Genomic DNA, 27435 nt, shown 5'->3' with positions numbered 1-27435 from the left:
CCCCGGGGAGCACCATCCTTCATTTCCAGAGCCAGGCTCCGAGCAACTTGAGGAGAAGGGTCTTGTCCTCTTGTAGTGCGTCCCAAACTTCATGTGTTTATCGCCTTCCCGACTTCCCCACTTCCCCGTACGGGAGTACCCACCTGTGTTACAAGTTACTGAATACTTTTCTGTAAATCACCTCGCCTTTCAAAAAGTAAGCATATTTTTGAAAGGACAGTTTAATCATGGCCGTAAATGAAGAGCCAGCATCATTTGCCATCAATAAGAACATAAGCAGGAACTGCGAAATAGTCATACTGAACACAAAGCCATGTCCAAGTGCAGGTAGGCACATTGCCTGCTAAGCCCGTTCTTTCAAGGTAGGGAGATCAGTAGGTCTTAGGCATTAAAGACGTACTAACAACAAAAAGACTCTCGCTGGCATAATCCGGACTGAGAGATCATTGAAAGGGGACTTAACATGGTCCGTGAGTCACTGTTATTAATGCCTGCCCCCTGAATCATCTTCCCTCCTCTCCTGCAGCTTGGGACTTAAATATCACCTCCTCGTGAAGCTTTTCCTGGCCCCTTGTCTACGTGGGACCAGCCTGCCCCCCCCCCCGACATTTTCCCAATTCCCCATCTGTTTTATTTTTCTCTTTAGCATTTCGCACCAGCAGATATCCTACGCACTCCATTTTCCCTGTCTCCTGTCTGTCCCTCCAGCTAGCATGCATGCCCTAGCGGACCAGCCCTCCCAGGAGAAGGCCTAGTACCTGAGAAGCACTCGGTAAATACCTGCCGAATGAATGAATGGCTGCACGGATGACCGAACGCATCTTGTGCTTCCAGCGACTTCGTACTCTCTTATGCTAGCTTCGTACCAAATCTTAACCCTTGGGAGGTGACCCAGTAAACGATTATTGAGTGTGCAACCCAGTGAGTGAATGAATCAATCAATCAACAAACTTTTGCCTGGGTCATGAAGCTTCCAGTTTTTGAGATAACCCATGCTTCTTCATGGGGATAGGTTTCCGAAGGCCCTGATTCCTAATTCTTCCTGCAGTCTGTCTCCAGGACCGAAAGAACGGAGCCTTTGCCAAGAAAAGAGGCTGAATTCTCAGGCTTCCGGTTGAGAGCAAATAGTGCTGGTCTCCCAGGAGAAGCAAGTCAGGGACCCCAAGAAGTTGTGGGAGCTCAGGAGGCATGGGGAGAGCATCCTCCAGAGACAAACTCCTGCTTGCCTGCCCTGGCCGGCACCCCACGTGGGAGAAGCCAGCCAGACACGCAGACACACTGCCGTTCCTAAGTGATCCTAAGTACATCAAGATGGGCGCCCTGACGCCAGCCCCTCGGAGTGGATCTGGAAGGAATTGGGGGGTTGTTAAGATCGCCGACTTAAGCCTCTTCTCACAGGAAAAATATTTATTTCACTGAGCTCTGCTTTTTTGGAAAGCTGTGCCTGCAACAGTCTGCATCGATCTAGCAGAGTTTTGGCTCCTGCTGGCTTTGTCTCTCTCCTGTGTTGGGCCGTGCGTGCGTGTCCGTGTGAGCGTGTGTGTGTCCGTGATTGTTAAGCGATCAGCCAGAAGACACAGCCAAGACACTCTGCTCTCCTTCAACCGGAAAAAAATGGACACAAACTGAGTTCATGGCATGAGACACAAGACACGGATGTTTTATCATCAAAGATACCTGCTTGCAAGAAGCAGCTGTTTCTTTCCTTCGTTTGCTTTTTTTTTTTTTAATTTAATATGCTCTTTTTTTTCCTGGTTTGGGGAAAAAATACAGACCAATGCGAGGTAGAAAGTAAGTACTCCCATCCTTCCTAGGGGCCATGATCAGCCTTTAGAGCAATTTTTTCCATTGCTTTTCTACTCTTGGAGCCGAGGGGGCCTGGGTTTGAATCCCAGCTCTGCCACTTGCTGGCTGTGAGAACTGGAGAGCTGTGTTACCACTTGGGACCTCTGTTTTCCCATCTGTAAGATGGAGAAATAATAGACCCACCCCTTTAGGTTTTGGGAGGAGTAAATGAGAGAAAATATATACAGAGCTTAGCAGTGTTTCTGGCATATAGTAAATGATCCACAGATGGTACCTATTTTATAGGAGGAATATATATAATTTTTATACATTATTACACATCTCACTATACCCCAACTGCATTGAGGAATATTACTTTGTTAGTCATGGCTAATTTGACATCCCATTCTTTAATTTGCATTTTAAGAAATTTCACCCACTATTTTCCTAACACTCGTTTTATTAGCTACACTGCTGAATGTTTACTATATGCCAAGCATGGGCTAAGGGCTCTCCATAAAATATTTTAATCACACTTCTGGTGTATACCCAAACTTGAACAGATATTTATGCCCCCATGTTCACAGCAGCATTATTCACAATAGCCAAAAGGTGGAAGCAACCCAAGTGTCCATCAACAGATGAACAGATAAAAGGTGGTCTCTCCGGACAATGGAATACTGTTCGACCTTAAAAAGGACGGGAATTCTGACACAGGTTACAACATGAATGAATCTTGGAGACATGATGCAAAGTAAGGGAGGCCAGTCATAAAAGGACAATTATGATATGATTCCTCCTATATGAGGTCCCTAGAGCAGTCAAAAGTCATAGAGACAAAGTAGAATGGTGGGGGGGCGCCTGGATGGCAGTCAGTTAAGCATCCAACTCTTGGTTTCGGCTCAGGTTGTGATCTCAGGGTTGTGAGATCGAGCCCCCATACCCACCCTTCCCCCAGGCTCTGTGCTCAGCAGGGAGCCTGCTTGAGAGTCTCTCTTTCCCTTTGCCCCTCCCCCAACTTGCATGACCGAGCTCTCTCTCGCAAATAAATAAATAAATAAATAAATCTTGGACGGAAGGAAGGAAGAAAGAAAGAAAGAAAAAGAGAGAGAAAGAAAAAGAAAGAAAAGGAGAAAAAGAAAGAAAGAAAAAGAGAAAGAAAAAGAAAAGAAGGAGAAAAAGAAAGAAAGAAAGAAAGAAAGAAAGAAAGAAAGAAAGAAAGAAAGAAAGAAAGAAAGAAAGAAAGAAAGAAAGAAAAAGAAAGAAAGAAAGAGAAAGAAAAAAGGAAAGAAAGAAATGGGAGCCAGGGCTTGGTGGAGGGGGATTGAGGAATTAGTGTTTAATGGGGACAGAGCTTCAGTTGCGGGAAATGAAAAAGTTCTGGAGGTGGATGGCGATGATGGTTGCCCAGCAGCGTGAATGTGCTTAATGCCACAGAACCGTAGTCTTAAAAATGGTTAAGGTGGTAAATTTTATGTTATGTATATATACCAGAACAGAAAAATCTTAATCAATCTTCCTAACATCCTGTAAGGTAAATGTTTTTATTAACCACTCCCCCCCCTTCTTCAACAGATAATGAAAGGAAGGCTCAGAGAGGTTAAACACATGCCTAGAGTCACACAGCTAATAAGCAGTAGAACCAGGCCTAGGAGCCAGGTCTTACTCTTCAGGCCCACGTTATGCTGTAAGAATTCTGTGGACACAGGAGTTGGAGGGAACCAACCCAACTCAAGGAGACAGGCAGTTAGCAGTGCCTGACTGGCCCTCGAGGTTCAGAGTTCAGCTCTAAATTTATTCTCTGACCTTCTTGTGGGTTCTAAATTTGGCCAAACAAGTTCTTCCAGCCTAATCGGTGACGTGAGTGCATTGTGTTGAAGATCAAGCCTCTTTCCTGGTATAAAGATAATAAAATAATGCAGATTTGTTTGGAGAAGCCACCTTGCCTCCTGTCAGTGGCCCTCTGAGGGTGACCCGGGACTCACTGATAGTGGAGACACGTCAGAGCCTGAGTCTGAATTTCTCCTCCTGAATGAACCAGAAACAGAGCCTTAGGAAACAGCGAGGCAAAAAAAAATTCTAACCAGAACCAACCTTAAAGTTTTCCTGAAGTTATTAACTAAGAACAAAATGAGACTCTTTGGCTAATCTCCAGTCCCGGGAGGAATTTGCAGGGGCTGAGTCCCCACTTCTCTGGGAGGTATTGGGGTGCCTGACTGGTCCATGACCCCTTCTCAGACACCTTGCCTCTACTGAGGTGGACAGACGTGTCACCCTTGTGGTCTGGCCACTGCTATCCGAACAAGCCTCGGACACTGGACCCTGGAGAGACCATCACTCACTGGCCAAAAACATAGGACTTCTGGTGCCTGGCCCAAAAGGATGAACCTGGACATCAGATTCCCTCCTGGAGGAATGTGAACCAAGAGACATAGAAGAGCATTCCCGTTGGTGCAGATACTTGAGCTGAAAGGTCATGGATATTTGGGGTGGGGGTGGACGTTCTGGTTGCATAAGCACATAGATGTATGTAGAAAAGGGGTAGGCACTGTGGCACTCTGGCTCCCAGTCAAAATGTTGAGTGGCCGATCAAACTTTATCTGAAACCCACCCTACCACTGACTTGTCCATTATGTGAGGCAACAAAAATCTTTCTTCAAATTACTTTTGTTAGGTTTACTGGGGTTTTCTAATTTTTTTTTTTTTATGACCAAAAGAAACATCTCTCTTACCTCCCAGTGTGTCCCATTTTTACCTGAAATTGTCAGTAGATTTATGACATAGAATGCAACAGACCACACCAAAGCAGAACCAGGCAGGCAGAAGGCCTTTGGCAGAGTTTAGGATTCAAAGCAGTGTCCCTTGCACGTCCCAAGTGATGAGTTCCCCTTCTCTGGCCTGAAAAACTTGGAGGAGGGGCCAGGAGGTTAGAATTTTGCTGCAGGGACATGCTGTCCTCACTACGACCCCTTCTCAGCCTCAGAACTACTGTTATCAGAATCTCTCTGATGGTCCTGGACAAAGGGTGAAGCCGGGAACTCCTGAGGCTGAGGGCAGGTCAGGGGCCTGGGAGAGAAGGGGCAGGCTGGGGCTGGGGCTGGGGCTGGGGCAGAAATATGTCTTCCGTTTCCCTTGGCCCCCCCCAGCACAGCTGTTGTCCACAGTGAGTTTAGCCAACAGCAGGGACAAGTAGACCCAGGGCTAAAGGCACTGCTGGGGATAAGCTGAGTCTCGTCGAGGCAAAGGGGCTTAGCAGTGAGCTGTGGCCCTGGGATCTGCACCGGGGTCTGATGGCTCCGAATGTGGCACCATTTCCAATTCACCGCAGCAGAGCTCTGGCGACTGCAGGCTTTGGCTGTGGCCACACCTGCCCGCGCATTTTCCCTCCAGCTGGTTCTGCAATCAGCAGCCCCTCCAGAGCCTCCCTCAGGGGCTCCTAGGAGCTGATGGCTGATGAGGAAGAGGATTAGCCACAAACTTGACTCCCCTCCGGCCTCTGCCAGACCCACCGGAGGCGTGGGTGTGTCCAGCCTACCTGGGAGCATCTGCTTTTGTCGTCAGACAGGCTGCCTTGATGAGGACCAGACCCCCCGAAGAAGGGGAAAGCCAGAGAAATTAAAAGTAAATTTCCAAAAGGAAAGAAGCAATCATAATTGGGGCCCCATCTGTGAAACTGGGTGCTTCTCGAGGGCCAGGCAGGCACTGGGCTGGCTTTAAGCCCAGGTAAGGGACATCACAGGTGCTGCCGTAATACAGCAGCCCCCACCTGGGGGAACGGCTTAGTCATCGGGGCCTCCATCCAGAGTCCACCCAGGATCCTCCTCTCAGATGCCCTGCCACTTCCACCATTCGGTTCCTACTGGTTTTCATGGGCCCCCAGAGGGGTCAGCGGCACCGGGACCCAGTATGGATTGGAGTCCTGGCCCACCTGTACACTGGCTGTGTGACGTGGGGGGACGTCAATTCTTTTTTTGAGCCTCAGTTTTCTCACCTGTACATCGGGGGGCTTGTTGTAGCCCAGAAGTTTCTAGACTGTGGACTGCACCTGGCTGTGGGCCATGAGCTCAACAGAGGGAGTCATGACAGGCATTTATTTCTGCTACTCAACCTCCATGGTGACATTCTCCCAAGTGCACACCCCATCCTTTCTGGGAATGATCCGAGGGCACGGATCCCACGTGCTTCTCTGTTTCCACCCAGCACCTTGCACGAAGCTGCTGTGGGGAACGATGTGCTTAATGGTGCGCCAATGACTCACATACTCTGTTCTGTTCCTTTTCACGATGGCTGCTTGCCCATGGAGGGCAGCTCGTCCGAACAGGGCTCAGGCAGACCTGACCTCAAGCCCGGCTCTGCCCTTACTCAAGCGTGGCCATGGGTAGCTGTATTCCCTCCCTCCAAGCCTCCAGTTCGACGTCTGTTCCTGGGGAATAACTCCACCTACTTTGTAGGATTGTCGTGTGGATTTGAATTAATTGATGCAAAGCTCTTGGCTCTGCGAGAGGCGCACCGTGACCCCCAGGTCAGCCCACTACAATCATTAAGTCCATGTATTATATATGTCACAATAGGCTCCTCAGGGTCAGGACTCTGCTTACCTTCCTCCAGTCAAATCATAAGCGGGTTCGGGGCACCTCTGTTCTTCCTCTGATTGGGTGCGGCAGAGCTGGGCAAGTAATAGTTAGGTCGGGGCTTTCTCTCTACTTTCTGGCTTTCCTAGACTGGTTGCCAAATATGTGTCCTCCCCTCCAAGGCAACCCCACTCCCATCCCCAGAAGGGAGTAACTTCAGCATCACCCCCATTTGAGAATGTGAGCCTAGTAGAGCGCGTTACCCGGGTTTATTGCATTTAAGGTAGGGCCTTCAAAAGCCCACTTAGATGTCTGTGGATGGACCGGTGGGTTCCCCGCACCTCGCCCTGCCTCGCTGCCCCCCGGTGCTGCCCTCAGCTCCAGACAGCGCTCAGTGAGACAGGTCAGCAGCTAAGCTCTCTGCCTTTCCTCTGACCTCAAGTCTGTTTGTTTTCCATGTGCCGCAGCTGTCTGGAGTGGAAATCTCCACTAAGGGACAGAGCTCCTCTCTATGCTAGAATCAGGAGAATGCCACAGGAAAGGAGGCTGCCCAAGCATAAGGAGGGCTGGTCACTGAGTTCCCACACAACACTGGGCGAACCAACCCTCAGACCTTCTGTTTTCTTATCTCCATGGGCTGAGAAGGCAAACTGCAGATCGGTCTTGGCTCATGTTCTAACACCAACTGATGGACACAGGTTGCTTCTGGTGTAGTGTTGAGATGGATTCTGAGGTTGTATTCGGGCTCACTAGGAAACGGTGTTGGGGTCGATTAGCAATGTCTTCCATGAACTGAAGGATCGGAAGGATGGTATATTTGGAGTCACATAGTTGCCCCCCCAACCCAGGTGCTCTGTAAGGTTCCTCAAAGCTTGAAATGGCTCAGAGTCATAAGGTCTCATAGGATCACACAAAACTTAAGAAGATCTCTCTGTTGATTTGACCTTTATTCTAACAGCACCACAGGCTTCTCATGGTGAATGCTCCCTTACCCCTTTTCAGTGCCCACCATGGAGGCCCATTCAGATTCCCACATCCTTATAGCCACCATGATGGGTTCGGCCACGGGGATCTCCACCAGGTCAGGTCACTGAAAATCAGCCTTATGATCCCCTACTCCCACCCACCCCACTGGATCCAGCCATACCTGACACTAAATCTAATTCTAGATTTTTAAGTTATAGGAGCCAATGCATTCTCTGTTTTGCTTACACAGTATGAATCGGGCTTTTGTCACTTATAACTCACAGAGTCCTAACACACAGATTCTTTCTTCTTCCCAGTCAGGCCCCAAAATGAGGACCAAAAAAGGGTTTGGCTAATGTGACAATGAGAACATTTGGGGCTTTGTTTTTGATCCCGTTTGATACAGCCAAGGCAAGAGGCCTAGAATGCAGAGAAAAGATGCCAGTTTCTTCACATGCAGAGACCTGGGAAACACCTGCAAAGGGTCCCTGTGATAAGACAGGCTCTGCTTGGGACAAGTAGAGTCTAAAAGGGGGCAAGTTGTCTGGAATATCTTTTCATCCCCCTCAAACATCATTTGCCTGAATGCTTTCTCCTTAGCTTCCTGGGACACTGAATCTAACTTGGTTGAATTTTGTTTAAAAACCTGGGCATAAATCATAAATACCCTCGGGAGAGAACATTAACCATCAACTAGCAACATTAACATCCCTCCGCCCCACCCCGTCTCCTGACTGGAACCTCTCCACCTTGTCCCCAGAGGAAACTTCCCTGCCTGTTCTAGAACATTTCAGAATAACTTTCTGCTGCAAGTTTTCACATATCCTCACGCAGCTCAGCTTCCTGGCCTGGCTCCTCCACAGTGAGGGGAAGGCAGGGACCACGACAGGGAACTAACAAGCGTTTCTAGAGTCTGGCTCTTGAAATTTTTTTTCTGGGGCAAATTCTTTTCTGCCCGCCCCCCCCCTCCCCCCCCCGGTTTAGGAACCTGAAAGGCACAGCAGCAATGGAAGCCTAGTGAAGGCTTTGATGTCAGATAGACCTGGGGACAAAACCTAGGCTGCCACATTCTCACTGTGTCATCGTGGACAAGTTGCTTCACCTCTCTGAGCCTCAGCTTTCCCTAAATTGTGAATGATAATACCACCCACTGTGTTGGGTCGCTTCTGAGAATTGGATATTCTAATGCTTGCACAGCCTGACATAGTCCGTGGTAGTTACAGTATTAGTATTTGTGGTTTTCTCATTTAGATCGGCTTAGACCGGGGCAGGAATGAAGGAGGATGGAGGCGAGAGAGAGATTGAGAGCGAGCAATCTCAGAACGTCTGCATCACTCGGCCCTGGGGTGTCCTGACAGCATGTCTCGTCAGCATGTCTGGTCACCCTCTGGAGATCTATCTGCTTCATCCTTTCGGAGGTGAGGGATGGTTCATTCTTCCCCAGGTGGGGAATCTGAGGCTGGCCCTCTGCCCAGGTCCCAGAGTTTGCCGACAGGGACTGAGCTGTGACAGAGGCTCTGACCACCAAGTCCGTAGTACTTTGTTACAGCACCTGAACAGATGAAGGCAATTGTTATATACTCACTGCTCTGAATGTTTCTCCTTCAGCACATTTACCACGACTCTAATTGAGTGTGTGATAATTTCTGTAACAAGTAATAGTGTGAAGAATATGACTGCTTCCCTCTATGCCTCTCTGGGTAAACAGCCCTTCCCCTTGGTCCTCAGATATCCATCTGCCTGAGGATCATGCACATTCATACAGAGAAACAAAGAGCAGGACTGTGGCAATATTCAGTTCCTCATAATCAAAACAGATTTTGCCACAAGACAGTAGACTTAAAAGCCACCACTGTGAGAAAACATTTCTTTTTAAGCCCTTTAGGTACCAATGAACATAGCAAAGGTGTAGTACTTTCCCAAGAAAATAGAGGTCTCCCTTCACCCATGCCCCCAGGCTTGCTGTCTAGGGCAGAAGGAGAGCATGCATAGAAGAAGGGAGGACATCCTCCTGCCCCTCTCTTGGCTTCAGCCCAGAGAGCACAGGGACATAGAGGAGGGTGGTGATGCAGGGTAGGGATGCAGGGTTACCTGGGTTCAAATTCCAGCTCTGCCACTTAAGAACTCTCTGACCGGGAGCATATTATTATTTCACATCTCTGTGCCTCAGTCTCCTCATCTGTAAAATGGGACTCAGAGTACTTCCTCACAGAGTTGCTATGAATGTTTAATGAGTTAGCGTGTGAAGTGCTTAGTGTAAATTCTGGTATTTACAGGCAATCTAAGTATCAGCTACTTCTATTTTACTTTATTATTTATTTATATTATAGTTTGTTTATTTGTTTAATACAAGTAGAACCAGCTCCTAAGGCAGGGATTTGCACTGACCCTCTGGGGACTCAAAGGGGAAGCTACATTGAGACCACTGCCCATCATTTTAAGTTGGGGGGACCATGCAAATGCCCCAGGTTGAAAGGAAGGAAGCCTTCCCCAATGTTGTGCTTTCCCTGACTACACGGGGTCCTCCCATGGCTGGGATGGGACCCAGAATGTCCCTTTTCATAGAGGGGACACTGTGTTAGGATGGTGGACAGCCCCAGCAGGGTCCAGATGCAGTGGAGGCAAGGGCTCTGAGCCAGGGAAGAGACAAGTCAGCCAGGCAGGGCTCTGGGCCCAGAGCATGTGTTCTTCCAGCCGCCAGCTTCAGCCCCAAGTGCCAGAGAGGCTTGTAGTGATCCCGGACAACAGACGTGGCTAGAATCCCCGACCCCCTCCACCAGGAAGCCTCCAAGGCTCCAGACCCCATGCCACCTTGGAGGGGGCTGAGGATGGAGCAGAAGGAAATCTGAGACCGACCATTACCTAAAGACATTACCTAAAAGACCTAAAGTACTGGGTCAGATTAAATTGACCAGATTAGACTAAATCTAGTGTTCTTCCTTGTTGCCCTGGGACTAGGGTTTGTGAGAAATCTCAGCTCAGTTACAGGAAATAACGAAAAGACATTTCTTTTTCTGCAGAGGCACGTGATGCTATGGATAAAGATGCAGCCTCAAGGTCTGTCACCAGCACGTAGCTGCTGGGGGCGGAACCGCACCTGTCCGAAATGCACTAGGTCCTCCACAAACACCCCCTGAAAAAGTGAGGGCACCATTCAACCCTGACTGAGCGGTGGCAGACAGGCGGCGCGTGTCTGGGACTGGGGAGGAGGAGGAACTCTTCCCGGCTTCCTTCGGGGAGGGGGGCAGACAGGGGTCCCACCGCCCGGCCTTCGCTCTCCTCTTCAGGACCCACTGACTGGCTTTCATGGAGAGAAAGTGGCAAAAGTGATATGATGCCGCCTCCACCACCGGTGACTCAACCGCATCCGCACGCACCTGCACGCATGCACCTGCACGCATGCACACCCGCACACTAGGCACCTGCGCGCACGCGCACACACACGCACATACGGGCACGCACACGCACACGCGCCCGCGCATGCGCACATGCCCCCGCACGCATGCACCTTCCTGGCTGGCTGACTTTGCAGAGGCGACCTGCCATGCAGGAGAGGGCCCCGTGGCTGGGATCGGAGGGCCACCACCCCGAGACGTGAATCCTGCCCACAGCACTGAGCAAACCGAGAAGCGGATCCTGCTCCTGAACCTTGAGACGCGTAGAGCCCCACGGACACCTTGACACGCCAGTGACAGAGCCGGAAGCAGAGGACCCGGCCGCCGCGCCTGCAACCTGACCTGCGGAAACTGTAAGATCATAGACATGTGTTGTTTAAGGTACTGAGTTGTGGGGACATGTGTCATGCAGCCGTGGATAACTAATCCAGCCTCTCGTTAGCTCTGTGCCCCGACCCAGCTACTTTGTGTGTTCCTTGATCTAGAAAGAGACATAATAATTGCGCCCCCACTTTCTGGGTTCATTGTGAGGACCAAGAGAATGAACAAATGAATGAATGGGACAACTGGCTGGAGCAGTAAGATTACAGAATCAGGAAATGAAGCCCGAGGGGTAGAGCAAAGTGAGGCTGCAGAGAGTCCTCCCTGGGTAGCCGCCACAAGGCCAAGTGCCCAGCCGGAACCCCCAGGAAGATCCCTCACCAAAGCGAAGCCCCACTTCTACCCTTACTTTGTCCCAGTGAGTTTCTCCTGGGGTTCTAAAGGACCATTGCTCAGGGGTACCTGGCTGGCTCAGTCCATGGACCATGCAACTCTTGATCTCGGGGTTGTAAGTTCAGGCCCCACATTGGGTATAGAAGTTACTTAAAAATTAAAAGACCAATGCTCAGAGCTACCTGTGGTCAGGGCGCCCAGCATCCTTTGCCCTCCACCCTGCCATCCCTACACTGGGTTCTGCCATCCCTTCTTCATGGATTAGGTTCCCCATGGGGCTGCTGTTGTCCAAAAGCTGGCCAGGCTTGGTGCCATGGAGACAAACAAGCCGGCAGCCACAGCATCTGATAGCTCTAGAAACTGACCCTCGTGGGAGAGCCACAGCCAGCTGGCGTGAGTACCAGGAGCTGGCCAATGCTCCTGGGCAGTCAGTCCTGGGGGAGATAGGGATAGAGGGGAGGGGTCAGGCTTCAGCCTTCACATGGTAACAGATGCCTGATTCCAAGTCAGAACAGACTTTTGACTTGGATGCATGTCCAAGCAAGCCTGCAGAGCTTTGCCCTGCAGATGTGGGATCCCCAGACCTGAGCTGGACCCACTGTGCTGCCCACCTCTTAACTACCACCTCAGTTTTAAGGACCCAGAGATGTGCACATCCATCCCCCATCTCATTTGGGGTTGGAGCCACTTGGGCAGAAGGGGCACAGGGACCACATGGCCATTGTCTGTCCTCTTTTCACTGCTGAGCTGGGGACTGAATCAGACCCTTGATGTCCACAGGCATGCACACTGGTTGCCAGGCCATGGGCAGCCCACCTGTAGCAGGTGGTGGCTCATGGTAACCCCAGCCCTCCTCCTGGGTCCTCCCCACTCAAGCTAATCTCACTTCTTGGATTCTGGGCACACGGGCTAGCCAAGCTGGGTGACAGCCAACATTGGCACTGGTCTCCCAATTGCCCTGAGCGTTAAGGACTGGGAGAAACCTCCTTGCACCGTGTGCATGCAGCAAGTTAGGAGCCTGCCCCTAGACCCACAGCCAGAAGGCACAGCGCTGCTTCTCTCTTGTCCTGATTGGCTCTTCTCTGTACCCCAGCAACGCCATGCCCCCCCTGCCGTATCATCATGATAACAATGATTAGCATTCTTGAGAACTCTCTCTGTGGCACTAGCTCAGAAAATCCCCGTACACCCCCAGGGTAGGCTCTGTTAATAATCCCTGTTTTACAGAGGGGCTGTCTAAGGCCTGGCTGGTCAGTGGGTGAGGCAGGATTTGAACCCAGGCAGGTCTGGCTTTGGGGCAGTGCTCTCTGTGATGTGGCTGGCTCCTACACACTTGCTAGCCACTCTCTCAACTCTTAACATCTGCCATCCCCACCCCACCCCCGGGGGGGTGGGGGCAAAGTTCTGCAGGCTAGCTCTGTTCTTGCGGAGCCCCTGATCTGCCCAGGGGCCTCCAACTTGCTCACTGGCTAGGAGAAGGCTCCTGGCTCTCTGTGCTGACAGAGCAGCTATTTCCTGGCCCCAAAGCCCCAGTTGTTGGAAATTAGAATCCTTCCTCATGGTTCTGTGCTCGTGGCTTTGAGAGACTCCTGATTGCACACGTCTCCCATTAGCCAAAACAAGTTATTTCCATGGCCGCGACACAGGCGTGTTAAAAGGTAAACTGCCATACATCATCTGGCAGCACACTCATTTGTCTCTGTCAGGCCCCATTCCGGCCCCACCAGGCCCCTGCTCACCCCTAGCTGTCAGAGAAACAGCTTCATCCTGCCTGCAAAGGCCTTCGCCAGGCCTGGCCCAAGGAGTCGGGGTTTGTGGACCCGACAGAGTGAATCACTTTGCGAGCATTCAATAGCATTGTCTCGATGATGAATAAATCACACCTTAATGGACCATTTTTCAATTTGTAAGCCCAAGTCAAGACTCCTAAAATGTTACCAGATGTCAAGGATGAAATGTATGCGTCTGGTATGCTCTTACGCACATGAGGGTCGCAAGCTTCCTGCCAGCAGGAGAGCCGGGCACCAGCGACCCCAGGCAGAACACAACTTGGTGTTTGCCATTGTGAAAACAAGGTCCAGCTCCCCCGCAACCCCTCCCCGCCTTTTTATAGCCTCTTTGGGGGAGATGTGTCTGGAGAGAGTGGAGGGAGGTGTGGGCCAGGAGACAGCATAGCTCACATGGCTGGGATTCTGGGAAAGAAAGTACGATGACTCCAAGCCCTTGGAATGGGATTGGAGGGTCTCAAAACCTTGCTGGCTTTGGAGTCAGAGAGAAAAGGCTTGCTCCCAGATGTGCTATTTACCAGCTGTGTGACCTTACGCAAGTCAGCTCACCTCTCTGGCCTCAAACAGAGATGATCCTAGAACTTGCTTCACAAGGTTGTAGAGAGGGCTCAGCAGGGGAGGAAAGAAAAGAGCACAGAAGAGTCCCCGGCACATCGTTGGTGCTACGCAAAGTCTGCGGTAAGAGATGTGGCAGGAATAGCTACTGTTTCCTAGGTGCGGTGGGCCCCCAAAGTTCACGTCTACCCAGAGACTCGGAATATGACCTTCCTTGGAAATAGAGTCTTTACGGACAGAACTAGTTAAGATGAGGTCACACTGGATTGGGGTGGCCCTAAATCCAATGACTGGTGTCCTTAGAGGAGGAAGAAGGCCATGTGAAGGCAGCAAATATCTGCTTATTCATTTGTTCACCCGCTCAGGGCAAGGACAGCGGCAGCCGAGGCCGGCCCCCGGGGCCAGCACCCCTGGTCCAGGGAGCCATCTGGCCCATTCAGCACCCACAAACAATTCCTAAGTTTACCCCTGGATTTTCACGATCTGGATTTGCTACGATCGCTGCTGCTGAGTCGTTAGGGTAGGGCAGAGAGGGCCAGAATAGAAGCAAAACCACACATCGCCGTGTAGTCCAACAGCAAAGCTCCCCCACCCTGGGTCAGGAGTGTTTTTCTACCAGGAAACAAGAACAGTTCATGTGAGTTTGTTCACCCTTTGTCCTAGGACACAAAAATGTCAGAAATGTGTAAGGGCCCTGGCCGCAGAGGGACACTGTATCTTGCCCCGAAGGTCCATTTCCTGCACGGGGCGGAGGGTCAGGGTGAAGACCACTGCACAGAGTCAGGACAAGTGAGTACTGCTGTGTGCATGCCGTGGGGGGCCGGTGAAGCTCCCCTTTCTCTGGGCTCTGGATTTCTTATTTGTAAAATGGGGGTGATGATGCCTGATGCCTCAGCTCACAGAGTTATGTAGAGCAGATGTCATAAATGCAGGTTCGGTCTTATGGGGCTCTTTGTTCTCCCAAAGGGGTCAACAACATGAGAAAAGAGCCCCTCTAACAGGGCCTCTCCCAGACCCCACTTTATAACAAGCAGACTTGACCCTGACACTCAGTCCTTATGTATTCACTAAGCACCAACTGCATGCACAATGCTGTGCCGGTTTCTAGGAGGCTTTTTACAACTGTTCTTACTACTGATGAACAATGTCAGCAGTCGCCACCGCGTACTGAGCATTCATAGGTCCAGAACATCGCGTGCTTTGCCTCTCTTAATCCTCACAACACATCCGCCAGATAATGTCATCAGAACTCCATTTTTGAGAGAAGACTCAGTTCAGAGGGAGTACGACTCGCTGAAGGCCACACAGTGAGTTTGGACTCCCTTTAGACTCTGCTCCAGATGAGACGTTCTGCCTGCAAGCACCCACAGCCCAGTGCGGTGAGACCCAGACCCGCCCGTAGCGAGACATTCCTAACACAAGCTTGTATTTCTCACGCCTGCCATGGTGTCAGACACTTCAGAGTGTTACAGTGTGTTACGTCACTGCGACCTCCCAAGACCTTCCTGAGAAGTTGTTGCCATCACTATGATCATTATCCCACCCAGACAGAGGAGGACACAGAAGGGCAGGTTACGTGGGTGGGAGCACTGAGAAGTTAGGCACCAAATCCAGCCTTCTTCCACATCTGAGATTCTCAAGCACCGTGCGTTTTGCCTCCGAAAAGAGAGCTGGCTACCACTGGTACTAAATCAGTGCAGAGTCAGTCAAGGGTATTTGGAGTCCAGATCCCAGGAAGCTTCCAGGAGGAAGAGGCTTGCAGAGGATGGGCAGAACCTGCATGGTGCAGATTCCCTCTCCCCAGACCCACCTCAGTACATTTGCCAGGAACCTGGGAGCTGGATGGCCCCAGCCCCAGCCTTTTGAAACTCACCGCTTGGCGCCTCACTCCCCCGAGGGCCTCGGGAGGAATCTGTCCCGCCTGGCTTGGGGAAGGCCTGGCCCCACCTCCCACCGGCCTGTCCGCATGCCAGGCCAGGGCTGACCCTTCACCCGCACATCTCTCATTCTGCAGGCCCCAAGAAGCAAAGTCCAGAGCCAAGGTTATCGTGGGGGTCACATACCTTAGGGGTGGGGTGGGTACACAGAGCCACAGGCTATTCAAGGCAGCATTATTTGCGATCATAAAAGACTGGAACCGACCTCGAGTCCATCAGCAGGGGACTAGGTCGAGGTACTTTGGCACGACCACATACGACTCAGGTGTCGACGGGGGGAAGAGCGAGAGGGTTTTGAGTAATAAAAGCTGACGTTTATGAAGGATTTGAGCCTCTCCCACGTGCATTGACTCATTTGATCCTACATCAGTCCCAGAGGACGGACCATTATCATCACTTTAAAATGAGGAAACAGAGGCACCCAGAGGTCAGGTCCCTGGCCCAAGGCTCCTGGCCATACCCGATGGAGCTGGGGCTTGGTGCAGGCAGGGTGCGTCAGAACCACCCCGCTTTCCGCCTCCCCGCTTCTCCATCTAGCCAGGGGTCCCTCCTCCAGGAGCTCCCTGAAACCTGGGAAAGAAGAGAAACGCTCAGATAACCTCCAGCACTTTCCAGCCAGCTCTGGCCCCGGGGGGAGCAGGTGTAATCAGAGGAGCTTGACTGAAGCCTCCTGCGTCTGCAACAGATTCTGGTAACTCAGACGCCGTGGTAGCCAACTGCTCTCTACAGTCAATTACGGCCCGTGGGGCCCACTGATTATCTTTATAGCCTTTCCTGGAGTCATGACAAGGAAAACTAAATGATCCGCAGGACCCCTTTCATCATGAACAGCCGGGTTTCACAGTTGGGGGTGGAGGAAGGAAAGAAAGAAATTACTTTTTTCCCCACTTCGGAGCTAATCTACAGAACTCAAGGCTGGGCGGCCAACGTGTTGGTGTTGAGAAAAGCTGTTCTCAAGCAGAACTAATTGGCAACAGAAATGGAATTTTTCCCCCCCAAAAAAGTATACACATGCTTTATCCCTGGGAATTTGGGGAATAGGTATTCCAGACAATGCTGATTACGACTGTCCGCGCACAGCCGTCCGCCTCCCACGGGCAAGGCCAGAAGGCAGCCCGCGCGGGCTGAGCGGAAGCCCGCTCGGCCTGTTTCGCAACAGGATGGTCACAAAGGTCCGTGGCCCAGAGCAGCCCAGCCTGAAGTGGACGTTTGCTGTCCTGCTGCCCAGCACCACTTCCCTCCTCCTAGAAACAGCAGTTGGCTTTGGGATCCCCCATGCCCCGATCCCAAACACTGGTTTGGGGGGACTTCATCCCCTCTCAGCTCCAGGGATGAGCCCTGGCGGGTATAAGCCAAAGAACGTATTCCAGGGAAATCTGAGGAAGAGGCCTACAACCCAACAAGAAATAAGAAGGCACAAAAAAAGAATATCTAATGAAGCTTCTAGGAAGGAGAGCTCTTGAGATTTTAGAGGTGCAGAGAGGTTGAAGTAACCTGCCCAGAGTCACACAGCCTGGTAGTCAGGGATCCAGGATATGAACCAAGGTCTGTAGGATTGAAGACTTTGTGACATTTAACTCCTAGGCTCTACGAAGAGGGGCATAGCCTCTGGAGGGAGCTGGACAAACCGATTCAACCCCGTCTCTGCCATTTACTACCTGTGGGATTTCAGGCAAGTTACTTAACCTCTCATGGCACCTGGGTGGCTCCGTCGGTTAAGCGTCCGCCTCTTGGTTTCGGCTCAGGTTGTGATCTTGCGGTTATGGGATCGAGCCCCATGTTCGGCGGTGCGCTCAGTGTGAAATCTGCTTCAGATTCTTTCTCCCTCTCCCTCTGCCCCTCCTCTCTCCCTCTCTCTCAAATAAATAAAATATTTTTTTTAAAAAAAGTTACTTCTCTGCTCCTCAGTTTCCATATCTGCGAAGTGGGGCCTATAAGAGCACCTCTGTTTGTGATCTGAGGGTTGAATGGATCAACAGCAATACACGTAGAGTGTGAGCAATAGTACCTGTCGTGAGTGAGAATTTGTCCCTTCCCACCTCCCCCCCCGCCCCCGTCACTCTGTGTCCCACACATGGCGAGAACCAGACTAAGTAAAGGCAGGGGGAGGGGAGGAGGAAGCTATTAGTGCAACGAGGGCAAGGTCTCGAATTCCCTCTGCACATGTTCCTTCCTGTAATGTGGCGGTCGGGCTCGGTTCCCCTCTTCGCTCTGCCACAAAGATGGGAGACATCACGAACCCGCGGCCCACTCAAGGCTTTGGCTATACTTAGACCTAGAGATACACAGTGAGTGGCAGCCAGGCCTGTCCACGGTGGTGGCGGTGGAGATCCAGGGGAAATTCCACTCATTCAAGTGGCGGAAAGCAAGCCATCAGGCAGATGCCACATGGTCGAGGGCGCATGTGAATTGGCAGAGCCACAGTGGAAAATAGTTTGGGACGAGATTTCATATGCCCAAAACCTGCAGTCCTGCTTCTGGGTGGACACGGGAGACGCACCCCAGAATGGGATTGGAGGTGCAAGGGTGCTCAGAGCAGTACCACTTAATGATAGCAAGCGCACAGGAGGGAGACAACCCGGCCGCCTCTAGACGTGGGAAACACGTCGTGGTTCGCCCCGCGATAGCGTATAGCCATGGAAGATGAGGAAGCGAGGAGCCGTGTGCAACCACAGGGATGAATTTCAGTGATAAATGCTTTATGGAAACAGAAGCGGCACAAGACAACGTAGATCTTTTTATAAAGTTAAAAAATAAATAAAAGTCAGTAATCTATTGTTTGGGCATAAATATTTTTTTAAAAAAACAAGGGAAGTCAGGATGATGAAAAAGTTCTGCAAGTGGATGGTGAGGACAGTTGTACAACATCGAGAATGTACTTGATGCCACCGAATTGTATACTTGAAACTGGGTAAAATGGTAAGTTTTATGTATCTTTTACCACAGTTTTTTTAAAGAGCCATAGAAAGGGGTGCCCGGGTGGCTCCGTCAGTTAAGTCCCAACTCTTGATTTTGGCTCAGGTCATGATCTCAGGGTGGTGAGATCGAGCCCTGCGTTGGGCTCCGTGCTCAGCGGGGAGTCTGCTTGGGATTCTCTCTCTCTCCCTCTCCCTCTGCCCTTCTCCCACATGCATGCATGCTCTCTCTCTCTCTAAAAAACAACAAAAAAAACCCCTAAAAATAAATAAAAAGCCATAGAAAGATAAACACAAAATTCAAGATCGTAGCTACTGTGGTGGGAAGGAGCATGTAAGTAGGGATAGATAGTTGTCAAAGTTCTAGTTCCCAGGCTGGGGGGTGGCTCTATGGGGATTTTTATTTTATAAATAAATGTGGTGAGACTGCTAGATGGAAGGTTGAATGGGGCTGTTCAGGAGTCTCTTTCAGTGTGTCCTGAGGAGGTTATGATTAATTCACTTCTACTTGAGGTCTATTTTATAAGTCTTGAGGAAAGCTCTCTGGACCAGGATTTGGGGACCAGGGATCTAACAGGGACTGCTGGGCAAGTGAGCAAGGCCTTCGGCCATTCCCTCTGCTATTAATGGGGCATAGGACTGTCCGGTCCCTGGTGGAGTGGGGTGGGAGGGCATCCAGTGGTGCATTTGCAGGGCACATGTCTGCCCTCCTCCACATGCTTGCATCTGCAGGGTCTTCCCTCACTCATTTGGAAGGCAGGGTTAGGCATGCTCCTCAGAGGAGCATGGTGGAGCAGGCGTGGCGGATCCAGTTCAAGGGACAGCATAGTAACAGCCACCTGGCCACAGCAGAATCCCACAACAGATCCCATAACCTGCCTGACTCACAGTGTATCTGAACTCCAGCGTGGGAGATGGTGTTGTTTACCGGCCCGCTAAGCCCACCTGAGACAGACAAGAGGGGTGAGCGCAAAGCCACGTGAGGAGTCCAGAATCTGGGCCTGGGCTGGTTTGACAGAGCACCTGGTGGTGTACGGTTCCACTGCCTCTCGTTACACAGATGAACGGCCCCTGCGTGAGTTGGCAAGGGTATGGAGGTGTGCTATTCATAAATGAAATGTAGTACGTGGTTAGAGATTCCTGGTGACCCTAATGCATGGTTCTCCCAGAAGGTTGGACTGCCTTGTCACTCTTGGCAACATAGTAAGCCAGGTAGTTCTACAAGTTTATTGAGTGCCTACTATGGAATATAACACTGAGCGAAACAGGCAAAAAAAAAAAAAAAATATATATATATATATATGTATATGTATATGTATATGTATATGTATATCTGTACCCTCAGGAAACTCACATTCCAGTAGGGGATATTTAAGAAAAGAAAAATATATAGTATGCTAGATGATGGTAAATGGGAAGAAATGAACCATGTGGAGATTTGGAGAAGGAGTGTTCCAGGCAGAGGGGAAAGCAAGTGCAAAGGTCTTGAGGCAGGACTGTGCCTGGCACAATTGAGAAGCAAGTGTGGCAAGGGGGAGAGCAGGGGAGATGACGTCCAGATCCTACAGGGCCTTGTGGGCATGGTGAGGACTTGGCCTTTTACTCTAGGTGAGGTGGGCCCAAGACTGGAGGGGCAGGAGGGTGTTCTGAGCAGAGGAGGGACAGGATCTCATTTCATTTTAATAGGACCCTGCTGGCTGCAGATAGAGAACACACCATTAGAGAGGCAAGGGAAGCAGACCCCAATGAGGAGACAACTATAACAACTCAGAGAAACGGCCTCCTGGACCAGGGACCAGGGTGAGGGCAGGGGATGGGACAGGAAGTGGTCAGTTTCCAGTTACAGGTTGAAGGGAAAGCCAGTAGAATTTCTTTTTACTGATAAGTGGAAGCAGCTTGGTTCTACTTGTGTATCTTGGGGTCAAGAAAGTTTGAGACCTGGTTAGAAAGTAGAGATATGGTTATCAAAATAGATCCCTTCTTCCAACCTCCTGGGGCTTCTGATATGCAGGCATTGAAAGGAATGTTGTAGGTCTCCATGAGCTAATGTGGATGAACACTCAGGATATATTGTCAAGTGGAAATAGGAAGATGCAAACTAGAATGTACAGAATGAGCCCATTTTTGAAAACTAAAATTATAAGAAAAGAAAGATGCAAAAAAGAGTGAATGAATGGTCTGGAAGAATAGATACCTGACTCTAAACAGTGGTTGTCTGGGGTGGGAGCCGCTGAGATCGAAACTCAGGATCACCCTTCCGCACACAAATTGAAATAATTATAAAACCCATTTGTAATTATTTTTAAAAGTGCTGTGAGCATGGCTCCATTCTCCATCATAGCCGTGCTGCTCTGAGCCGGTGTCCCCACCTGGGCCTCCTCCTTGGCCTCAACTGTAAGAGACGGAACTCAGGAATGAGAAATACTTTCCTCGGTCATTCACTGGCTTGGGAGAATCTGGAAAGGGCCCACCTGGCTCCCAGGGTTTCTAAAAATAGAAAGTTGTCTTAACTTTCCTATAGGTTTGGCTTAGCTGTTACTTCTCCTTGTTCCAAAATGCCGTTTCTATTAGTCGTGCTCTGCACATGAAAATAAACTACAACGGGAGCAAGACCTTAAGCAGATGGAATTAACAGGGAGCTGCTAATGATGGGTCACCAGAAATGCCCCTGCACACAGAGCCTGGGAAGGCAGTGAGGAGCCCAGGGCCACCACAGTCTGCACGGGGGCCCAGATGCGGCCTGTGTAGATGACACCTCCTACCCAGCCTAGTCTCTGCATCCTTTCCACCGCTCAGAATAGGAGTGAGGAGTTGAGCTGTTGGTATGTTTTAGGCAAGAGGAGGAAGCGGATATGTTTGTGTCCAGGCTTAGTGCCTGGAGTTTGACTCCCTTTGGGTGAGGGCTAAGGATGGTCCATGCCAGGATTTCTGAGACCCTGGGCACAAGCGTACGTGCCGTGGGGCCGGTGGGGAGCTGGTAAAGGTTAGCAGTCAGCAGTCCAGGAGAGAGAGCATGTGTGTCCGTGTGCACGTTTGCGTGTGCGTGCACACACGTGTACATAGGAATATATGCACATAGACGCACAGCTAGGTTTATTATAGATTGTACTGGTGTAAAGAATGGGCAGCACACAGTTTACAGACAAAAATAAAATTTACAATACCCCTTGTAAGTTTCATATACACTCAACTGAGTCACACGGAAGGGGTCTGTTGATTTTTGCCCCCAACCCTTGTATCTGTAGTCAGCCTACGCTTACGGTGTTGAGTGAGGGCCGCTCAAGGCTGGTGGTTATTTTCCTTTACCTTAAGGAGTCAGACAAAAGTGATACAACAAAGTGTAGTTTGTCAATGAAGTGAGCAAGTGCCTTCATTCTGGGGCTATTCACAACGGAACAGCCACAGAGGGGACACGCTTCTATGCTTAATCTGCGTCGTTAACTTTTCCTGTCTCCTCCCTCAAGTCTAGTCAGGCAGCAAAACAATAAATCGAGCCCTGAGTCATCCTGTTACCAGTTCCCGTGGTTTAAGGACTCCCACTGCAGCCGAATGCCCAGGCCACCAACCTGGGGTCACCGCGCGTGGACTTGGGGAGAGATGCGCAACAGCGGACTATCAAATGTGCTTCCACCAGCCAGCACGGATGAAAGTCACCTCGGGAGCATCCAGAGCAGCAAAATGTCCTTTCAGACATGGAAAGGGATGAGCAGTGAGTAGTCATTACCTTTGTAACACCATTGATTGAATTACAAGTCTGTGAAATTTAATTTTTAAGAACGGCTCTGTTAAGCAATTCTTTCCCCACACTTCTGACAGTCTGACCATTGGCTTTCAAGAGCCAGGACAAGCTGGCTCCAGCACACCACAGTGTAGGGACCATGTGGCAAAGAGTGTCATGGGTTGGGGAGGAAGCTAGTCCCTCCATCTCTGCCCAGAACCCAGAGCAGCTCGGGGACACAGAGGGTGGGGGGTGGGGGTGCTATGAGAGTCTCAGGTGGGCAGAGGCAGGAGGAGGCAGGAGAGGACGAGCAGGGCAGGAGCCCAGTTGGTGGGCACATGTGAGATACCCCTTCACTGCTCCCCAGAAAGAACTGGGGGGCCCTGGGAGGGGGGTTCTGAGCTTCTGATGCAGAGTATGTAAGGGCTTCCTAGCCAGCGTGCATCTGGGTTAAATCACTCCCCACGAAAGCAGTCCATTCGGCTCCTCAGAAGCTCGCAGGGCCAAAGGCCTGGGATCGCTGATGTCAGGAACAAGGCCCTCAGTCCCTTCTTCAAGCCCACCTTCATGCCCACCTCCTCTGGCGCCTTCCCTGGTGGCAGGGCTCTTGGGAGATCTTTGTCTTCTCTAAGCTTATTGAGAACTTAAGTGCCCTCCAAGCAGGATCTCAGAATTTTAGAAGTTGCAAAGAGATTTTAGAGATTTCCTAAAATAATCCCTTCATTTTATAGGTGAGGAAACAGAGACCCAGAGATGGGAGGTGACTTGGTCAAGGTTACAAGAAAAATCAAGGGCAGAAGTGGGTAGGATGATCAGTTGTCCCGGTGTGCCCGGGACTGGGTGGTGCCAGGACCCCCACTCAGGTCTTGACTCAAGCCCAAGGCAGAGGGCCTGAGCCAATCCCCAAAAGGAAGGGAGGCCTGAGTCAGTACAGAGCTGCTGCAGGGTGGAATTTTCCAAGAGGAGAGAAAAGAGGAGGCCACATCTGGGTGCCGGGATCTCCAATTCTGCCCCGATGCCTGGCACTGAGGGATTTCCCACCTGCCTCAGCCCTGCTGTGTTTTTCCTGGGCCCTCGGATGTAACGTGCATCCTCCTCCTCTGTGCCGGGGAGACACTCATGGACTCGATCTGCAGCTTATCTCTGATGCGGCCGCAGCTGTGGGGCTGTATATGCAAATAGCCTCTGATAGTATTAATGCCTGATTCCCCCCGGGGGAGGCGTGTGCAAAGCTCTGTATGTGTTTCACAATTCTGTTTCGTCCAGAGGAGCAGTGGGGGCCCAGAATGATTTGAAACAGATTTTTGGAAAAGCAAAATAAAATTGGAACAAAACCTAGTAGAGGCATGTGCCACTCTCCCCACGCCCAGCTCTCCCCACCCCTGCCTGATGTTCACTCTCTTCTCCCGTCCCCAGGAGCCTCCTACAGCAGGGTGGTGAGCCCAGCACACGGCATCGGGCCCTCTCCATTCCAGCCAGGAGCCCCTGCCCGGGACGCGTGCCCCCACCCGTCCAGAGCTGAGGGCTGCCCAGCCTGTGGCCGCCTCTCTCTGACCTCTCTGCCTGCCTCCCACAGGTAATCCTCCCCCCGACACCCTCCTGCACCCCTGCTTCCTGGGGAGATCACGGAACCAGAACAGAATACAGACTCCTGGAAGTGGACAGTTTAGGGCAAATCAATCAGAAAGGCAGAGATGGGATTCTGATCTCTGCCACCGGCCAGCTGTGTGACCCTGGGCGAGTCACTTCACTTCTCTGAGCCTCTGTTTGCTCAGTGTACCAGGAGGCTAATGCTGGCCCCACCGGTGGCTCATGGGGATCCCCTGAGCTAGAGCTTCACAAATGCCTCGCACAGCTTCTGGCATATGGCAGATACACAAGAAACCCGGTCACAGTAAAAGCCCCTTAAAGAGCAGCTGTTCCAGCCACTCCATTGCAGAGATGGACAAACGGAGGCCCAGGGAGGGGAGAGAACTCGCCCAAGGCTACACAGCAAGCCCCTGCAGTCCCATCCGGCCCCCTCGCCGGCTCCCCTCTCCGAGCGAGCTCCAGGGTGGAGTGTGCACAAGGGCTGGCCTCCTCACACCTCGCCTCCCTCTAGCGTCTGGTCCCCGCGCCGGCCTCACTCACCAGCGAGCAGGTACCAGCGTTCAGGCGGGAGCACACCTCCTCCTCCAGGCAGCCTGGCTTTCTCTGTCGCCGAGGTGAGCCGCGGCTCCCATCCGCAGCAGGAGCCGAGTTGGGACTCTGGGAAGCCCGTCCAGACTAGCCACTCGGGAGGTTGCTCACAAGGAGCCCACTGTCCCCCGGTCTCCCTTGCGGTGCCGAGGGCCGGGGGACAGCGCGCTGCCGGGCTCTGATAGTGCAGCCGGCCTCTTATCTGGCCTGTGTCCGGGTGCAGGCGGCCGTTGGAGCAGGGGTTCCAGGAAGCCTGCCTGGGGCCCCCCCGGCCAGCCTGCTCTCCCCGGATGCTGCCTGCTTCTCTGGACGCGGCCGATTGCCCGTCAGTGTCACTGAGCTCTGCCAGGGAGAATTCCATGATGGCCCCCAGCAGGCGGGGCCCCCACCCCTTCACGTCCCACCCCCCACTCCCATCTTGGCAAGGGGATGGGAAAAGGCAGCTAATTTCAAGCCCGCACAGCGCTTGTGGTCGTGTCCTGAACTCTCTACGATTAATCACGGAGCATCTGATTTCTGCTTCGCCTCAGAAGGGGGTGTGGGGATGCCTGGAAGTTTCTGTTTACTCCATTCTGCGCCCGGGCTGTGTGCTAATCACAAACAGACAGGGACACAGCCTTGCCCTCCCTCCTCCGCCCCTGCCTCCTCTCTTACCTTGCCACTTTCGTGTCCCCTCCTCGCTCCTTCTTTTCCTCCTCTCTTCTTAACCTTGCCACTTTCATGTCCCCTCCTTGCTCCTTCTCCTTTTCCTCCTTTCTTCCCTCTCCCCCTCCCTTCTGTCTGGATCTGATCCTCCACACACCTCTTCCGGTGGTCCTGGTTCCCCCCCCCCCGAGCCCCCCCGTTATCCCCTCTGCACCTCCCACTTCTCCTGGGGTGCGGATTAGCTTGGCATTTTCCCTTTACATCTTTAGAGTTAGTGGTCAGCTTCTTTTACTGCTTTGTTCCTTTTTTTTACAACTTAATGTTCTCAGGCTTTCCCCGCGACTCCCCCGCCGCCCCTGTTAACATTTGTCTGTGCGACTCCTACAAACTTGACGGTGTCTCGGTCAGGGGGTGGGGTCCAGGCACAACACACGAACGGCTCCCTTTGTCACCTTGGCACATCAGCTTTCGGATTCTGCTCAGGGCTGGCCCCGGGAACAAAGCCCCCATTGACCAGCACCACAGAGAGGCCTGGCCCTGCAGAGCCAACCAGCCTGTAACACCTAGAGGTGAATTTCTCTCTCCTTTGGCTCCCTTCCACCCTGCAGCCACTGCAGACGAGAAACCAGGAATAAACAGCCCCAAAGAATAGCAGCTGACACTGAGCAACACATACACTCTGACGGGTAATTTGGCAAGACCTTTGGAAACCAGAAATGAGCATATACGCCACCACCCAGAACATAACTTGTGCATGTGCCTCAGGAGGCATGTACACAGAGGAACCTCTTAAAAAAAAAAAAGTTTTATCATAGGAAACAATTGAAAATAATGTAAACATCCATCAAACAATGACTGATTACACAGAATGCGGAAGGGTCATGCTGTGGCTTACCAGACAGCAGTTTAGAAAGAATGAGCTGAGTCGGTAGGTAACAACAACCATGGGTCTCCAAGACATACTATCGAGTGAGAAGGGATCAAAATGATATATTTGGTATAATCCTGATTGTGTAACCCTGCCCTGTGCACACACACAAAGAATGAGATACTGCAGAAACACGTGTCAAGCCTGAAAAAGATGACCCAAACTGGGTCATTACCTCTGGGAAAAAGGGAGGCAAAATGGTTTAAGGGTGGTGCTCCTGTTAATAGTTTCATTTTGAAAAGTGAAAATGGGGGCACCTGGGTGGCTCAGTCGGTTAAGCGTCTGCCTTCATTCAGCTCGGGTCATGAGCCCGGGGTCCTGGAATCGAGCCCCGCATCAGGCTCCCTGCTCAGCGGGAAGCCTGCTTCTCCCTCTCCCACTCCCCCTGCTTGTGTTCCCTCTCTCGCTGTGTCTCTGTCTGTCAAATAAATAAATAAAGTCTTAAAAAAAAAGAAAAGTGAAAATGGATTCATCTATTACCTGCGTCCCAAGCAGCTTCCTCCTCCGCACTTGGGTGCAGAGAAAATTTCATCCTAGCACGTGCCCCCTTGGACTAACTCCGAGAATTCTCCAGTACGTCCACAGAGAACTCAATAGCTGTGCTGAGGAGTGAACCCAGCAATTGTGCAGACACTCAGGTGTGATCACCTCCAGTTAGATGTGGGACCCCTGAGCCAGCAGTGACTTGTCACAGAGTGAATTCCTCAAGAGCAGGAGAGCTGTCTCAGTGACTCCCTCAGGGGCTTAGGTCTCCTGAAAATGAGGACAGCAGGTATATATTAGAAAGGAGAGTATTAAAAAGTGCCAACTTGGTTTCAGGAAACAACGTCACCTACTCTAACTTAGAAAACATGAAAACCATTTTGAAACACTTGCCAGGGATGAATATGAACAAGTCTGGGCCTTACGGAGAGAGCGCTACTGAGCAGTTTAGACAGTCCCCTCCCCCATCGCTGAGGACACGAGGGACCGCATCTCAGGGACACGACAGGCACGCGGTGCCCCTCTAGTGCCACTAATGGAACTCTTCACCTGTCACAGTGAAGCTGTGCTTCGGGAGCTGAGCAAGGGGAGCTACGGTACAGAAGACAGGTGCCATCCTCCAGCGCGCCCCAAGGCCTCAGACGTGGGCTTTCCAGAACGCGTGGCCCAGGGAGACCGTGCACAGGGCTCCCACGGGGGCGGAGCCCAAGACGGCTGTAGGGACTGGGCCCGACAGAATGCTGAAGCTCCTGTGAGGAAGTCTCAGCTTTGTGCCCGCCTGACTTGACCGCCTCTTCAACATTTACTAATCTCTCCTTTTAATGAAGAAAAAGCAGGCCTCAGGCCTCGGTCGTTCAG

The 27435-nt window shown here is 51.4% G+C and overlaps 1 protein-coding gene across 1 annotated transcript in view; it reads right to left on the bottom strand.

The window, feature by feature from the left end:
* RIPOR3 (RIPOR family member 3) overlaps positions 1–25062 on the bottom strand; it is a 76739-nt gene extending 51677 nt beyond the window's left edge. Inside the window, exon 1 of the mRNA XM_006731858.3 lies at positions 24474–25062. Coding sequence (XP_006731921.3) covers positions 24474–24882 — 409 coding nt within the window. The 5' untranslated portion in view covers positions 24883–25062. The remainder of the gene's footprint in view (positions 1–24473) is intronic.
* Positions 25063–27435: the final 2373 nt, after the last annotated feature.

The sequence above is a fragment of the Leptonychotes weddellii genome, chromosome 10, assembly GCF_054177405.1.
Source record: "Leptonychotes weddellii isolate Sample4059 chromosome 10, ASM5417740v2, whole genome shotgun sequence".
Taxonomy (NCBI): Eukaryota; Metazoa; Chordata; class Mammalia; order Carnivora; family Phocidae; genus Leptonychotes; species Leptonychotes weddellii.
The sequence above is the reverse complement of the archived record's forward strand: the minus strand, read 5'-3'. Positions and strand labels throughout refer to the sequence as shown.